The sequence below is a fragment of the Halichoerus grypus genome, chromosome 8 (assembly GCF_964656455.1).
Source record: "Halichoerus grypus chromosome 8, mHalGry1.hap1.1, whole genome shotgun sequence".
In the NCBI taxonomy this organism is placed as follows: Eukaryota; Metazoa; Chordata; class Mammalia; order Carnivora; family Phocidae; genus Halichoerus; species Halichoerus grypus.
Genome location: NC_135719.1, coordinates 104,468,429 through 104,486,411, shown reverse-complemented (window position 1 = coordinate 104,486,411; position 17,983 = coordinate 104,468,429). Strand labels below are relative to the sequence as shown.

The window sequence follows — 17,983 nt, the reverse complement described above, 5'->3', positions numbered from 1 at the left end:
TCTGTCATTATAACAATATCACATTCTTATTGTAGCTCTGTAATAAATCCCAGTAACGATTACAGCAAGTACTTCTACTTCTTTAAGTGCCTGATTTTCTTAGCCTTTTGCAATTCCATGTAAGTTTTGAAATTATCTTGTCAATTTCAGCAAACAGACTTTTTGGTTTTGACTGTGATTTTAAGTCTGTGGATCAGTTTGAGAATTGATATACTTACAATATTAAGTCTGATAATTCAAGAACGTGCTATTATATTTCATTTATTAGGATCTTTAATTCCTCTCAGAGTCTATAGTTTTCTCCCCCAAGGGTCTTATACTTCTTTTGTTAAGATGTATTTCAAGGTACATGATATATTTTTTATTCCATTGTAAATGATATTATTTAAGATTTTTATTTTTCATCTTTGTTGGGTTCCACAGAAATAAAATTTTATTTTTTTATGAATTAAAATAATTTGGGGTGCCTGGGCATGTTGGTTAAGTGGCCGACTCTTGATTTCAGCTCAGGCCATGATCTCAGGGTTGTGGAATTAAGCCCTGGCGCAGGCTCCTCTCAGCGCAGAGTCTGCTTGAGATTCTCTCCCTCCCTCTCCCTCTGCCCTTCCCCCTGCTTGTACACTCTCTCTCTCTCAAATAAATAAATAAAATCTTTTTAAAAAATAATTTATCTGTACAATATTTTGATTTTCCTTCATGGGTATATTAGTCTGGTGTCTGCAAAGAAACAGAAACACACGCATACTCCCTCTCTCTCTTTTCCCTCTCTCTGTCTCTCTCTAATAAAGGTAGAGGAGTCCAAAATCTGCAGTCAGTAAGCTGGAGACCCAGGAGAGCTGGTGGTATAGTCCTAGACCAAGTCCTAGTTTAAGGCAGGAGACCAAAATCCTGGCTCAAAGACTGGCAGAGAGAAAGAATTCTTTCTTGCTCAGCCTTTTTTATTCAGGCAGGTCCACTCACACTGGGGAGGGCAGTCTGCTTTACTCAGTCTACCAATTCAAATGTTAATTTTACCCAGAAATCCTCATAGATACACTCAGAAATAATGTTTAACCAAATGTCTGGGCACCCTGTGGCCCAGGCTAATTGACACATAAAATTAACTATCATAGTAGGCAATCAAATCATCTGTAAATCTCTTCCTTTCTAATTCTTGCACTTTTACTTCTTTTTCTTGCTGGACTGCACTATCCAGGACCTCCAGTACAATATGGAATAGAAATGATATAGCGAGTATCCTTGCCTTTTTCCTGATATCAAAAAGAAAGCTTTCAGTATTTCACCATTGACTATAATGTTTATTATAGGCTTTTTGTAGATATCCTTTTACTAAATTAAGTTCACTAGGAGATTTTATTATGAATGAATGTTGAGTTTTTTAGATGCTTTTTTTACTAAATCATTGATACCATATTACTTTTCTTTTTTAATCTGTTAGCATGGTGAATTATTTTGTTTGATTTTCCAACATTAAATTAACTTTACATTCCTGGGATAAACCCACTTGGTTGGTCACATTTTTTTTATATGTATTATGGAATTTAGTTGATATTTTACTGAGGCTTTTATTTCTAGGCTGATGAGTAAAAATGGCTTATAATTTTCATCTTTGTTTTTGAGTTTTTATATCAAGGCTAGTCTCACAATAAGTTGGGAAGTCTATTTTGTTGTTCTTTCACTTTCTTTCTTAAATGTTTAAGTTTGTCAGTAAAGCCATCTAGTCCCATATAATGAGCTATAAAAGCAAGTCTCAACAAATTTTAAAAAGTTGAACTCTTAGAAAGTATGTTTTCTGACCACAATGCAATTATTCTAGAAATCAGTAAAAAAGGGAACTTAAAATACCATATGTTTAGAAATTAAGAAATATACTTCTAAATTCTAAAGGTCAAAGAAGAAATCATAATGGAAATTAGAAGCTATTTTGAACTGGATAATTAAAAAAAATATTCTATATTAAAATCTATAGGGTTTTGTTTTGTTTTTTTTTACAAAAGTAGATCTTAGACTAAAGTTTTCTATTACTTTCTGCTCTGTGGGTTAAGAAAAGTTTACAGAGACCAACAATTAGAGGTGGGTTTCCCCCCACTTTTTGTGTTTTATGTCTGTATTTGAATAACTATTCTAGTAAAATGTTAATAATTGTAAAATAAGATTCTCTGAGATTTGTCATAAATATTTTTGCCTGTTCTTTAACTGAGACTTTTTTTTAAAGGTTCAGGAGCAAGTACATCCCAATCTCTCAGCTAATGAAGAGTCTCTCTATTATATTGAAGAGCTGATTTTTCAGCTGCTTAATAAATTATGCATGGCTCAACCAAGGACTGTTCAAGATGTGGAGGTAAAAACTATTTTGATATTTCAAAAAGTCACTGAACCATTGTACAAATTAATTTTTTAATCTATATCATTCTAAATCATTATGGAAACTAAAACCATTGAAATCTTATGTGGAATATGTGCTGAGTTCATTTTCAACAAAGATAGCAAGGCAAATCAATGGGGAAGGGAAGGTGTTTAAGCAAAAAAAAAAAAAATGCTAAACTAACTGGGTAAATTTATGAGAGAAAAACCGTTGAAACCTATTTCACATAAAAATTAATTCAAGATGCATCATAGTCTTAAGCATAAAAGCTGAAACTATAAAGTTGTAGGAGAGAATGGAGAAGAGTATCTTCTTCACCTGGGGTTAACCAAATATTTTTTTTTTACAGAGGACTCAAAACACAGTAAGTATTAAAGAATAAAATTAATAAGAAAATGAAAAAGGTGTAAGTCACAAACCAGGAGAAAATGTTTGTGATATATATTCCTTACACAGGATTTGTATCCAGAATGTTAACTTCTACAAATCAGTAATAAAAAGACACCTTCCTCCCCCAAATGGGCAAAAGTCTTGAACAGACACTTCATAGAAAGAAGATATGGTATTGACCAATAAGCACATGAAAAGTGCTCAAGCTCTTTTTTTTTTTTTTCCATTTTATTTTTAAGTAATCTCTACATCCAGTATGGGGCTCAAACTCAACCCAGGATCAAGAGTTGCATGCTCCACTGACTGAGCCAGCCAGGTGCCCTTCAAGCTCTTAAGTCACAGGGAAATAGAAATTAAAACCATATTGAGATACCATTTCACACCCCTTTCAAGGGACAAAACTAAAGACTAATAACACCAAATGCATAATTAGAACTCTTACACATTGCCAGTGGGAGGGTAGAATGGTATAACCACTTTGGAAAATTGTTTGGCAGTTTCTTATAAAGTTAAACATACGGTATATCTAGCCTATGACCCAGCAGCTTTACTCCTAAGTATTTAACTAGAGAAATGAAAATATATGTTCACAAAGAGACTTATGTATGTCCAAGAAGTTTTATTCATAATACCCAAAAATTGGAAACAACTCAAATTTCTATCAACAAGAAAATGAATAAACGGGTTGTGGTTCATTTATAAAATGGAATACTACTCAGTAATAAAATGAAAGAATGAACTATTGATATGTGTGATAACATGGCTATAATTCATGGACATTATATAGAACAAAAAAAGCCAGACCTCAGAGAGTACATATGATACGATACATTTCTGTGAAGTTCAGAAATAGCTAAAATTAATGGTGATAGAAATCAGAATGGTGGCTGCCTATGAGTGTGGAGATGGAGATGATAGAAATATTCTGTATCTTTATTAAAGTGATGGTTACACAGGTGTAAGCATTTTTCAAAACATTGAATTGTACACTTAAGATCTGTGCTTTGTACTACATATAAATACTGCTTCAGTAAAGGACTAGTAAAAATCTTAAGGCTATTTACTGTTTGATTAATATACAGACACACCTCTAAAAAATTGTGTGAATTAGTGCTAAAATATTTGTTTTGGCTCAGTTTACATGGGAGTATTTTTAGGTTTTTAGAAATACCCATCAGTACAGCTTTCAAAAATTACTTTTGTACTATACTGTTTACATCACCTTTCTTTTGAAAATTGTTTCTATAATAAAGCAACAACTTCTAGTCTGAAGGAAAATCTTAATTTGGAGTAATTGGGCTATTAAGACTTTTAGGAACTCTTGGAATTAAAGCATTTGTTTCCCTACTCTCAGCTCGAAGACATTAAGTATAAAAAAAAGCATACTTCTCAATAGCTAAATATGCTAAAAGATGAGAACATAATTTTAAAAAACAGGAAGTCCAGCTAAAAATTGGAGTTTGATTCACCTATCATTAGTTCTCATTATTCATGCGAACCACTGGTTAAAATTTAGATTAGATGAGCCATAATAGTAACCTAAAAGGCTTAGATTGTTTTTGCCAGGAGATGTATTTCCTTAAGCTGTTCTGAGCTTTGTCACCTACTTGAACCTTTAAAAGGTACATGACATCTCTTCTTTTTAAAATTCTTCTCTATATTTGAAGCTCCAAGGTCAGCAAAAGGAGAGTGACTGCATAATAATTATTAGTAATGAGTTAACCGCTTCTGCTAGGTAAATAATTTTAACCCTAGGAACCTTATTGTAAAATCACTGGTGAGTATTTCATGCTGGTTTTCATCTCTCCTAATGTTACTACTTTTTCCTAGTTCTCGTTCCACCTAATTATGCTTATGCTTAAAAGCTTTCTGTTTACATTTCACCTTTTTCTTTACTCATGGGAATTACGTGGAAAAATCTTGAGAGTACTGTTGATCCTTTTTTTAAAAAAATTAGTTATTACAGGAATCAGAACATATGTCACTATTATCTGCTAGCATTAAAGATGATAAAATTTAGTTTTGTATGAATTTTCTGTTATGAACACTTCTGTTAACAATAGTACTGCTGTGATCTGAACAGGAACGTGTTCAAAAGACCTTTCCTCATCCAATTGATAAATGGGCTATTGCTGATGCACAATCTGCCATAGAAAAACGAAAACGAAGAAATCCTCTCTTACTCCCTGTGGACAAAATCCATCCTTCATTGAAGGTAGTAAAAAAAAAAAAACAACTAAACATTGGGGAAGTTCTTTATCATGAATAATACTTTATAAGGTATTGGTGTATTTATATAGTATTTATATAGCATGGTTTATGTTAGTATATGCATGTACGTGTGTGTAGTTGTACATACACATATATACACATATATATTAATGTGTGTACAAGTAAAAATACTCTGATAAAATCAGATTTCCTTTCAAATAATATTAAAAGTTACTGATAAGCAATAATACATCTTTGTGGTATCTTCTGTTGAGTATTACCCCTGACTGATTCTCAACCTCTAATTAAGAAAGTATATATTGTCGGGGCGCCTGGGTGGCTCAGTCAGTTAAGCATCTGCCTTCAGCTCAGGTCATGATCTCAGAGTCCTGGAATTGAGCCCCACATCAGGCTCCCTGCTCAGTGGGGAGTCTGCTTCTCCCTCTCCCTCTGCCCTTCCCCCCACTTGTGCTTTCTCTCATTCTCTCTCCAGTTCTCTGTCAAATAAATAAATAAAATCTTTAAAAAGTAGGGGTGCCTGGGTGGCTCAGTCGGTTGAGCAGCTGCCTTCGGCTTGGGTCATGATTTCAGGTTCCTGGGATCGAGCCCCGCATTGGGCTCCCTGCTCAGCGGGGAGCCTGCTTCTTCCTCTCCCTCTGCTGCTCCCCCTGCTTGTGCTCTTGCTCTCTCTTTCTCTCTCAAATAAATAAGATCTTTTAAAAAAAAAATCTTTAAAAAATATATATGTATATATAGTCAAAGCTGTGGTGAGTTCAGAACTGTTTTTAATTTGTATTTATCACAGATATTTTTATATACATTGGAAAAATAGGCTAGGGAATATTATTTAGTCTATAGAAAATATTTGATGTATATGGATTTGAATGCCCTCTTGGTAGCAATTTCAAGACATCCCCTAACTCCCCCCTCATATGCACATATCCTCCCCTCAATACAAACCACTGTCATTTGGGGATATTGGTTACAGGTCCTTGAAGATAGCAGATACTTGTCAGATGGGTTTTGGATAATGTATTAATTAAGAGGTTTTCAGTGAAGTCCTGGCCAAGATTTCTTGATACTAAAGGCAGATTTGTTAGATTAGATGTCTCTTTAAAAAGCTTCTGATACTGGGACCAATTGCTCATTCTGTATTCTATGATACCTGTAACGTTAGACATTTGGTTTATAGAAAGTTTGTAAGCAAGAATGTTGGATAAAATTTTTCAGTGTTTAACTGATACTTGACAGTGCCATTTTTTGGAATTAAATTGTTTATTCTTTCCACAGGAAGTTTTAGGGTACAAAGTGGACTATCATGTATCCCTGTATATTGTGGCTGTACTAGAGTATATCTCAGCTGATATTTTGAAGTTGGCTGGTAATTATGTTTTTAATATCCGACATTATGAAATATCTCAGCAGGACATTAAAGTGTCAATGTGTGCAGATAAGGTAAGTGCTAAGTGGTATTTAAATTTAACTTGAATAATAGTGACTATATGTCACTTCTACCTCTGTCTTTTTTATACATGTTTATATTAGTAATTTTTATAATTCCTGGTGTTGGAAGACAGAAAAATGCTGGTGTTTTAGACAAACCATGATACTTTCAGCATATGACAGGATGGGAATCTCCCCCCCCGGCCCCTCAAGAATCTTTTACCTACAAGAGAAAAACAGCCAAAGCCTCAAACCAATTTAAGAAAAATAGTTTTGAGTTTTATCTTTTTAGAAAGAAAATATATACAGAGCATTCAGGTACTTTTAAGTATAAGTAATTTTGAAAAGCATACTTTGGTTTCACAGAATAGTGGGGCACAGCTAGACAGCAGAAGACTGCAATGCCAGTGTTTCTTCCTTCTGATACTGTTTTTGTTAGTTACCTCATTGCTTCCTGGCTGTAAGCCTCTGGGGGAAGAAACTGAGTCTCTTTATTTTCCTTTCTTCTCCTTTTCTTTCCTTTCTACTCTTTTTTTTTTTTTTACTTTTTAAATGAACATTTTTGGGTATCTGTCAATGTGCCAGTCACTGCCCTGAGCTTTAAGGATCCAGCATTGAACAAGACAGCAGTCCCTGTGTTAGAAGGAATTTATTTTAGTGGGACAAAAAATACGGGAAAAAACATAATAATTGCAGCACAGTGTGATTAAAAACTATTATAAGCCAAAGTGCAGTGGAGAAAGTGGTCACCTCTGGCATGGGGGAGACCAGGAACACTTCATAGAGAAGATGCCTAAACTAGACCACTAAGGTTGAATGACCCCTAGAACTTGGCACGTGCCAGTGGTTCTCTACTTTGACTGTACATCGGAACTACCAGAAAGAATAGTGATGCCTGCATCTTACTCCCAGAGGTTCTGATTTACTTGGCCTGGGTTAGGACTCTAAGCCTCGATATATTTTGAAAGCATCCCAGGTGATTCTGATGTGCAGTTATTGTTGAGATCTGCTCTAGTCTGCCTTGATCTCAAAAATGATTTTTCACTTGAATTTCATAGTAGAAATTCCTAGATATTTCTATTTGACTTCCCAAATTATGATTACATGCTTTAAAAAAAAAAAATTTCTATCTCAGACTTCAGAAAAGTTGCAGGTGCAATAAAAGATACTCCCCTGTGCCCTGAACCACTTGAGAGTAAGTTGCCAACATAGTTTACAAACAAAAACATTCTTCTGCATACCATGGTATGACAATCAAAATCCAGGAAATTAACTTTGATACATTATACTATCTAATTTTCGGGCCCCATTCAAGTTTTGCCGGTTGTCCCAGTGATGTCCTTTATAGCAAAATGATCCAGTCCAGAATTAGTCATGTATCTTTCAGTCTGGGATAATTCCTCATAATCCTTTAACTTTTGTGGCCTTGATACTTTTGAGGATTACAACTAGTTATTGTTTAAAATGTCCCTTACTGAGGCTTCTGGGTGGCTCAGTCGATTAAGCATCTGACTCTTGATTCTGGCTAAGGTCTTGATCTCAGGGTCGTGAGTTCAAGCCCCACATTGGGCTTCACAGTGGGTGTGGAGCCTACTTAAAAAAAGAAAAAGTCCCTTACTTTAGTTTTTTTCTGGTATTTTCTCTTCATTAGATTCAGGTTATGGATCTTTGGCCAGGAATATCATAGAAGTAGTGCTGTACTCTTTTCATTGCATTTCTCACATGGCACACAATTTTGATGTGTCCCATCACTGGTGATGTTCATTTTGATCACTTGATTAAGGGGTTGTTTTCCAGGCTTCTCTGCCTTGAAGTACTATTTTCCCTTTTGTAATTAATAAATATTTTGTGGAATATTTTAAGATTGTGTATATCTTGTTCCTCATTGCACTTGAAATTTATTCATTTGTTTATTTTAATATAGGCTCATGGATTCTCATTTAATATGCTTTCCATTATTTCATTACTTATTTTGATAATTCAAATTGTCCTAGATCTGGCCAGTGGGAGCTCCTTTAAGTTGGCTTCTCTGTCTGTATCATTCTTTGAACACTTCCTCTTGACAGAAGATGTTCCAGGTTCAGCTTTTCTTTACATGCTGCTCACGCCTGGGATTAGTCATTTTCTAAAAACTCCAGGTTCCTTTTAGTGGAGAATGGTATTTAGAAACCAAGATCTGGGTGCTAGATAAACTCACTGCTATTACGGTGTACATGTTCTGGTCTCTAGATGCCAGATTTGGGGAGTGTGTGTGTGTATACATTATATGTATACAACACATCTATATTTCTTATCTATGTTTTTGTTGTTATGGCAGCCCAAGGAAACTAATACAGGCGTGTACTTTCACAAGTTGTTTATTTTCCAACATAGGTGATATGTTAGCACCAACCTACATTTAAGTGGGGGTGGACCTATAACGCAGGTGGTAATTCAGTTCTGCTTAGAAGATAGTATTTTATTTACCTATTTCTGAGTGGGTAGAACAATTTTGGGAAATCTGCTTTACCATTCTCTCAGGCTTAAGCTTCTAACTCAAGAACTACCCTGTGTCTACCAAAAAAGAATTATCTATCTTTATATGAATTCACAGATCTCTTCAGTCCAAAACTAATACCTCAGGGTTCATTTTAGCCTCCCCTTGTTCATATTTGTAACTGTCTTCTCTGACAGAAATCTGGCTCCCATTTTTCTTAATGTATTTTCTTATTTGATCTGTTCTCCTGTATCTAACCAGTCTCCTAACAGTCCTCTCTTCCTGCACTGGTACAGGCACCTTCTTTAACTGCTTAATAGCAGTTGCTGGTATGGTAAATATGCATGAGAAAAGCATCACACTATGCTCTCTCATGTGCTTCTACAGTAGTATCCTTTTCTTTTTCCCCAAGTGCATATAGCTTTCTTTACAATAGGACAAGGAAGTACTACTATTTTGAATGCCTACTCTTTGCCAGACATAGTTGTATGCATTTTATGTATACCACCTCATTGAATTTTCTCATCAGTTACATTTTACATAGAAGGAATCTGCTTTCAAAAGAATAAATAACTTGTCTGTAATCACAGGTAAGTAAGTGGTTGAACCAGGATTTTGGCTCAGATTGTTGTCCTTCAAAGGTATGCTCCTTTTTGCTGTTATATATGTGTATAGTTTATGTGTGTGTGTGTATTTATATACACACATTTATATGTATACACACATATATTTCACTGTTAGGTTTATCTTATTTCTATAAATATTTATTTTTGCATATCCAGTTTTATTTGGACTTTTTTTCCCTTCAACTTTTCATATTTCTCTTATTTGAATTTTCTTATATAAATTAGCTTGTAATGCGCACAGCTCTCATTGTTTAATGTTTTAATTCTAAATACCTTGAGACCATTTTATAAAAGTATGGAAAATAAGTTTCTACGTTATTGATTTATATTTGTCAGGTTTTGATGGACATGTTTGACCAGGATGACATAGGTTTGGTTTCTCTCTGTGAAGATGAACCCAGTTCTTCAGGTGAATTAAACTACTATGACCTTGTTAGAACTGAAATTGCAGAAGAAAGGCAGTATCTACGGGAACTAAATATGATCATAAAAGTGTTTCGAGAAGCCTTTCTTTCCGACAGAAAGCTGTTTAAACCTTCTGTAAGTACCTTTTTGGTTTGAAATTTTATGTACCCCAAAAGCAGCTTAAAATCACAAGTAGGAACTTTTTATACTTTATGAGTGCATAAAACAAAAATATTCTATTATGTAGTATTTATGGTTTTTAAAATATGTGAATTGTTCTGTATTAAGGGCAGTGACAGTGGAAGTCAGACACAAGTGCACAGCTTCCGTGATTGGAAAGGGGGACTGCACGGGAGCGGAATCTTCCTGCTGTGCGGGATTTGAGGTTTATAGTCATTCGTTTGAACGTAGTGAGAAAGATGTATGGTCTAGAAAAGAAAGACTTAATACTTTTTCATGTCTTTTGGTAAGTACTTTAAGGCAGTGGTTTAAAGTTTTAACAGTGGAACTTTTTAAGAAAAAAGTTCATGCCGAGTGCCACATAAACAAAGGCAGAGCTACTCCACTGGAATATGGGATAGAAGTGGTGGCAGTAGGATGGGAGCCTTGTCCTTTTTCTTACCTCTGTAGCTTCTAAAGTCAACCTAAGGAATACAGCTAGACAAATACTGTCTTTTTTAAGAAGTTTTTTTTCTTTCCTTCCTTTATCCCATGATTTATTTTTCCTTAGATGTCTGTGTGTCTGCCCTTCACTTTAAATACTCAGCCTTTTTTCTACCTCCTGATTTCCTCCCCCAAATAACTATTACATGAGTGAATGTGCAGACACAGCTGGCTGAGTGTTTAAGATTAGGAAGTGATTTAGCCTCTTTGATTCTTTTCCAAAAGCATGAGTTTCAGTGATAATGTAGGGTTTTTTAGTTGGCTTCTGTCCTTTTTTTTTTTTTTTTTGGTACTTATGTTTAATGTTTTGTAGCAGCTCCCACTGGACACACTGCTTTAATCGCATTTTGTCATTTTCAAAGTACTGTCTATTTTATGTGACCCTTGTAACACTCCTCTGAGATAGATGAGACAGGTATTATCATCTCTGCCTTACTGAGATAAGGAAATTGACACAAAACGATTATGACTTGGTAAGTTACAGAAGTTGAACTTGAACTTGAGTTCTTTTATACCACAGTATAATTGGTTCTATCTAAGAATAAAAACCTAACAGATGCTAGTAGCTTATTTTATCTTCTTTGGCTTTTCTGTGTCCCATTAGTTTTCATTCCTCAGGAATTAATTTTTATGGGGTCTCTTCTCATTGATAGTGCTGATTTGATAGAAAATTTCAACTATGGTACTGAAGGGTCAAGAGAAAGAGGGAATTCCTTTTTTCTCTTTCTCTATATATCTATTGTATCTTTTTAAACTTTTTTAGCATTTAGATATGGATTTGCTATATTTACTGTATTTTTTTCTACTGTATTTTTTAGTCTCAATAGACTGTAAACTTTTGAGGTAAAGACCATCTGAGACCAGACCATAGTACTCAGCAAATACGTGATAAAGGAATGAGTGATTTAAAACTAATCTTAATTTACTCCTTTAGGCCCTATCCCTTTGTCTTCAAAAAGCTCACGTTTGTGGAGGACCTAATATATGCCAGGAGCAGTTTGTGGAAATCATCTCATTTAATCCTACTAAGAACCTTATGAGGGTAGATAGATATTAATATACCAGCTGTGTGACCTTGAGCAATTTACTTAACTGCTTTGAGCTGGTTTCCTCATTTGTAAAAATGAGGATGATGATAGTGCCTATCTAATAAGGCTGTTATGAAATTACATGTCAAGTACTTGTAATAGTGCCTGAAACGTAGTAAGTGACCTAATCCAGAGTCATTTATCTAACAAGTGTGGGGTCAAGATCCATGCTCAGGTCTGTCAGATTCCACAGCGTGTAGTGTTTCCATTACGACATGGAAGAGTGAATGATAGTTGGCCATAACCTGCATGATCAGTCATAATGGTCTGTTTAAGAAATTAACATTTCTTAATCCAGATGTAATTCACACATGGAAGCTTGAATGAAGTCTTAATTCCGCCTCAAATTTAGGAGACAGGCCACAAGTTGTGAAACTGGATTGTATTTGGATTAGGAGTCATGTTTTCATTTTGAACCCAGCTTTTATTAACTAGCTCTATAAGACCTTGATCAAGATTTTTAGCCTCTTAGCCAATTTGAAAATACTCAAATGCCAGGATTCTCTATGTGAAGAGTTGCTTAGATTTATCCACAATAGGAGATTTTAGAATTATTGAACAAAACTACATACAATTTATATTTCCCAGTAAATTTACTGTATGTAATCCAGGAGGTTTTTTTAACTTCACTTTTATATTAATGATGGACTTTTGCTTTGTTATAGAATATATTACATGTCTTGGAATATATTAATATGTAATTGGATGAAAATACACCCTTAACACTTATATTACTTATATTTAGCAATTTTTAAACAATATTTCAACCTCACATGTCTTAACTTTTCTTTTTTTTCAGGATATTGACAGGATTTTCAGTAACATTTCAGATATACATGAATTAACTGTGAAACTTTTAGGTTTAATTGAAGACACAGTTGAAATGACTGATGAAAGCAGTCCTCATCCGTTAGCTGGCAGCTGTTTTGAAGATTTGGCGGAAGTAAGTTTACAAAAGTACTTTATAATTCTCATTAAAGTCCTAAATAGTGTATTAAAAAATTAGTAAGATATTCTCTGTGAAAATTAGAGGACATTGCTGACTGCTATAAAACAATACTTAAGATTGAACCAGTAGCAAACTAAAATTACATTGTCTATATTTTTAGTGACACTTATTTTATAGTGTATTTATGATAATATTTATAGTGAAAGTTGGTTGAGTAGTAACATTTAGGTTTTTTTTTTTTTAATTTTATTATGTTATGTTAGTCACCATACAATACATCATTGGTTTTTGATGTAGTGATCCACGATTCATTGTTTTCGTATAACACCCAGTGCTCCATGCAATATGTGCCCTCCTTAATACCCATCACCAGGCTAACCCATCCCCCCACCCCCCTCCCTTCTAAAACCCTGTTTGTTTCTCAGAGTCCATAGTCTCTCGTGGTTCATCTCTCCCTCCGATTTCCCTCCCTTCATTTTTCCCTTCCTTCTCCTAATGTCCTCCATGCTGTTCCTTATGTTCCACAAATAAGTGAAACCATATGATAATTGACTTTCTCTGCTTGACTTATTTCACTTAGCATAATCTCCTCCAGTCCCATCCATGTTGATGTAAAAGTTGGGTAATCATCCTTTCTGATGGCTGAGTAATATTCCATTGTGTATATGGACCACATCTTCTTTATCCATTCATCTGTTGAAGGGCATCTTGGCTCTTTCCACAGTTTGGCTATTGCAGACATTGCTGCTATGAACATTGGAGTGCATATGGCTAGGATTTTTTTTTAATGGCATGTGCATTTAAGGTGAAAGAAAATAAATTCTGTTGACCATAGCTGTTTAGCTTTTATAGATTTTGGTCTTAGTTTCCAAAACTTGAAAAGGAGGTTTATATTTTAATTTTTTTCCCAACGTGAAAATCATTTTGTCTTTTAGGTGATGATTATAAAAATAATGTAGCTTATTGTAAAAATATTCAGAAAAATAGAGGCAAGTATAAAATGAAAATCACTCAATTTTGCAACACACAGAGATAACTTATCCTTACAACATATATTATTTAATCCTTAAAAATATTTTTCTATATATAGATACAAACCTGTTTTATTTATGATAATAGACTGTTAACTATTTTCTCCTGTTCTCAATATATCATGAACATTTTCCATGTTAATAAATAGACTTCCACACAATTTTTTTAATATATTAGTTGAAGTTTAGTTGACATACAATGTTATATTAGTTTCAGGCGTGTAAGATAGAAATTCAACAATTCTTGAACATTACACGGTGTTCACGGCCATATGTGTGGTTACCATCTGTCACCATACAACATTATTACAATATTGTTGACTATATTACCTATGCTATACTTTTCATCCCTGTGATTTACTCACTAGAAGTTTGTGCCTCTAATCCCCTTCACCTATTTCACCCATCCCCTCACCCCTCCTTCAACACTGATTTTGAAGTCTGAATTAGTACCATGTTATATGGAGACACCATAACATATGTTAACTCCTTACTATTAATAAATATTTAGGTTGTTTCCATTTTTTGTTATTATAAACAATATTGCAACAAATATATTTATACTGTCTTCATAGTCTAATAATTATTTTAGGATGTATTCCTAGAAGTGGAATTGTAGTATTAAAGACGAGGAAATTTTTAGAACTTTAAAACATTTTACCAAATTTACTTCCACATAAGCTCTAATATATGCTGCTCTTTTTCCCACACCTTCACTAACTCTAGGTGTCATTCTGTTCATTTTTCCCAGTCTAATGAGGGGGGAAAAGAGCTTTTATTTTTAAAACTAATCATGTTGAACATCTTTGTATACTCATTGGCCATTTTTATTGCTGTTGGAAAACAGGTTGTAAAAGTGCTTTCTTTAGTTTTCATGTAAAAGAATTTCTAATGTTATAATCTTTGCCTATATTTTTTGGAAAATATAGATCACTTTTATTATATCCATTTTAGAGACAATGAAACTGATAGTATAGAAGTATTCAATTACTGATACCTAAGCAAAATAATCAGCCTTGATTCTTACTAGCAAGTTTTTATATTGCAATATCTTAGCATCTTAATCTGTAGCCTGGTTGCTTGCTGTTCTCTTAAATATATCATGGTTCAAAAACAATGTATTTTCTAATTTTTATTTTGTTACTGTGGTAAAATATACATTATATAAGATTTGCCATTTTAACCATTTTTAAGTGTATAATTCAGTGGCATTAATCAAATTCACAGTATTATACAACCATCGCTGCTGTCTTTTTTAAAACCTTTTTATCACCCCAAACAGAAACTCTGTACTCACTAAGCAGTGACTCCCTATTCTTCCCTCCCTCCTAACCCCTGGTAACCTCTAATCTACTTTCTGTCAACATGAATTTGCTGATTCTAGATACTTGATATAAGTGGAATCATAGCAATATTCTTTTGTGTCTGCTTATTTCACTTGTTTTCAGGGTTCATCCATCATAGCATGTATCAGAACCCCATCCCTTTCTATGGCTGAGTAATATTCTATTGTATATATGTATCATGTTTTGTTTATCCATTTATTTGATGATGGACACATGGTGTTTCCATCTTTTGGCTATTGTGAATAATGCTGCAGTGAACATTGGCATACAAGTATCTGTTTGAGTCTCTATTTTCAGTTCTTTTGGGTATATATCCAGTAGTGGATTGCTGGGTCATGGGGTAATTCTTTGTTTCACTTTTTGAGGAACTGCCAAACTGTTTGCCACAGGGGCTACAGTATTTTATATTCCCACTTGCAATGGATGAGGATTTCAGTTTCTCTTATCCTCACCAATACTTGTTATTTTCTGAAAAACATACTGTTTTTTTTTTTTTTTTAAGATTTTACTTATTTGACAGAAAGAGACACAGCAAGAGAGGGAACACAATTAGGGGGAGTAGAAGAGGGAGAAGCAGGCTTCCCGCTGTGGGGCTCAATCCCAGGACCCCCACCCTAACGACTGAGCCACCCAGGCGCCCCAAAACATACTGTATTTTTAAAATACAAAAATGAAACAAGACTCTTAGTTGTAACTAAACATTGGGGATATTGATTATTGTCAAGTAATAGGAATTTATTGAAATATAAACATCGTACAAAATATGGGCAATTTCTCCTTTGTTATTTTACTATATATTAGTCTTTGCTTTCTTTTTCTAATTTTGAAAAGTGTAGAGTGGATGAAACAGTGGTACCAGGTTTTGCTTCCTTGGAGAGTATCTTAGGTATATAAACTCATTTTAACCTAGGTAAGCCTAACTGAAATTTCAAATCCCAAGCTTGTTTTACTAATAAATACTCTTCATTTACTGAGAATAAATGTGCATAAGCATTTTAATAGTTTGATAACTTATGACCACAAATTCAGTGACCTATTTTAAGACCTTGTCATGTATCACTCAAGATCATTACATACATTTAAAAAAATTTCCTAGTTATTGTTTGACCCCTAAAAGTGAGAGCAAAAAGTTCTGAAATGTAGTTGAGAACTTAAATAAAAATTTACTATAATAATATGCCATATTAGTAGAAAAGATGTTCTTTTAAACCTAACACGTTCTCCTTTTTAAAAAAATAGGAGCAAGCATTTGATCCTTATGAAACGTTATCACAGGACATTCTTTCTCCAAAATTTAATGAACATTTCAGTAAGTTGATGGCCAGACCTGCGGTGGCTCTACACTTTCAGGTAAACTTAAATTGAATGTTTGGTTTTTGGGGTTTTTTGTTTTTATAAAGCAACCAAAGAAATATTTCACCATCTTATTCTTCAAGTATTTGTAAGTTCTGGAACCCTTTCATAAAGCACATAAGGAACTAATTCACCAGTCCTTCAAAATCTGTTCATTGTAAGCTTGTTTTAGATTGTCTTCTCTTTTTTGTCTCAAGTTCTTTCAATCTGTCCTTAATGTAGAAATCTTTTATAGAATATTATTACACATACTGAGTGACTACAAGAATCTGGCACATTCTAGATCTGGGATATAGAAATAGTATGCAGAGCTCTTTCAGGATCTTATTCCCTGAAGGAGCTGGAACAGGAATCATAAAGAGTGGAGAATATCCTCATGTGATACCCATACTGACTTCTCTACCAGGCCTATAATTTAAAGGAGATATATTAATGGGGACTATGCAAATTAATTGGTTCAATAATGCAGTTAGATAAAATGAAAGGAAGTGGAGAGACAGAATTACATTTTTACCCTTTCAACACTTAACAAAGGTTACCTTGGCATTGATCCTTGACTACTTACTGCTGTAGAGACATCCTGCATCTAGACCAGCTCTTCTCCCTTAGCATATGAATATGGCCTTTATTGTCCTAAAACAAGCAAATAAATAAAACTTTCTTCACTCTAGCTGTTGTCCCCCTTTTCATTTTTAGCCAGTTATCTTCATATTACTTTTTACCATTCTTTATCAAACTGCTACCATCTGTATTCTGATCAGGATATACGCTAAAAACTGCCCTTGAAAATGAACTTAATTGCCAAGTCCAGTGGATATTTTGATTTCATATTTATGCCTGTAGTATTTGTTCATCCCCTCCTTGTCCTTTTGGCTCCCATGATACTTCCTCCTAATTTTTATCTTCTTTAATTTCTCCTTAGTCTCCATAATTGCAGATGTTCTCCAGCTTCAATTTCAGCCCATTCTTTTCTGCCCCTCTGTACTCTCCATAAGTGACTTTATCTGTACATTCTGCTTTAGCTATTGCCTATATGCTGGTGACTTCCTATTTGTATTTTCAAGCCATAACACTCTTATGAGCACTGCCCTTTGAGCTGCCCTTTGAGCTAATTCACTTGGATATCACACAAGCATTTCAAATATAACGTGTTCAAAACTGAACTTACAATCTTCTCTCTGCCTTCTTTACTGTGAATTCCCATTATTATCTTCTTCTGTATTCAATAACTTGTCAACTTGGAATAAAAATTCCACCTAATTTTCAAAATTTACTTCAACAAAGGAATAATTTTCTTAAGCTAAATCCTATATATTCATATACCATAAAGTAAACATTAGTTAAATGGGACAGTGTACCTATAAGATCTTTGCATAATCATTAAAAGCATTCACAAAGTTTGTTTCATTCCTATTTTATTAGGAATTATTACTGTGGGATTTGAATGTTTAGGATCCAATTATTTAACTATTGCTCCAGATATTTAGTGAAATTTAAAGACTTAAATAAAACACTTTTTCACGCCAAACTCACTTGTACTGTATTAACTTTAAAAAGATCCATTCAGTGAAAGGTGAAGAAGGTAATGCTTCATTAAAAAAAACATAAAACAAAAAATTTTTTTAGAAGATATATAG

The 17,983-nt window shown here is 34.0% G+C and overlaps 1 protein-coding gene across 1 annotated transcript in view; it reads left to right on the top strand.

Moving 5' to 3' along the window:
• Window positions 1–17,983, top strand: part of SOS2 (SOS Ras/Rho guanine nucleotide exchange factor 2) — an 83,809-nt gene that overhangs the window by 19,060 nt on the left and 46,766 nt on the right. Inside the window, exons 2-7 of the mRNA XM_036110616.2 lie at window positions 2,216–2,341; window positions 4,839–4,970; window positions 6,257–6,421; window positions 9,848–10,051; window positions 12,467–12,610; window positions 16,233–16,343. Coding sequence (XP_035966509.2) covers window positions 2,216–2,341; window positions 4,839–4,970; window positions 6,257–6,421; window positions 9,848–10,051; window positions 12,467–12,610; window positions 16,233–16,343 — 882 coding nt within the window. The remainder of the gene's footprint in view (window positions 1–2,215; window positions 2,342–4,838; window positions 4,971–6,256; window positions 6,422–9,847; window positions 10,052–12,466; window positions 12,611–16,232; window positions 16,344–17,983) is intronic.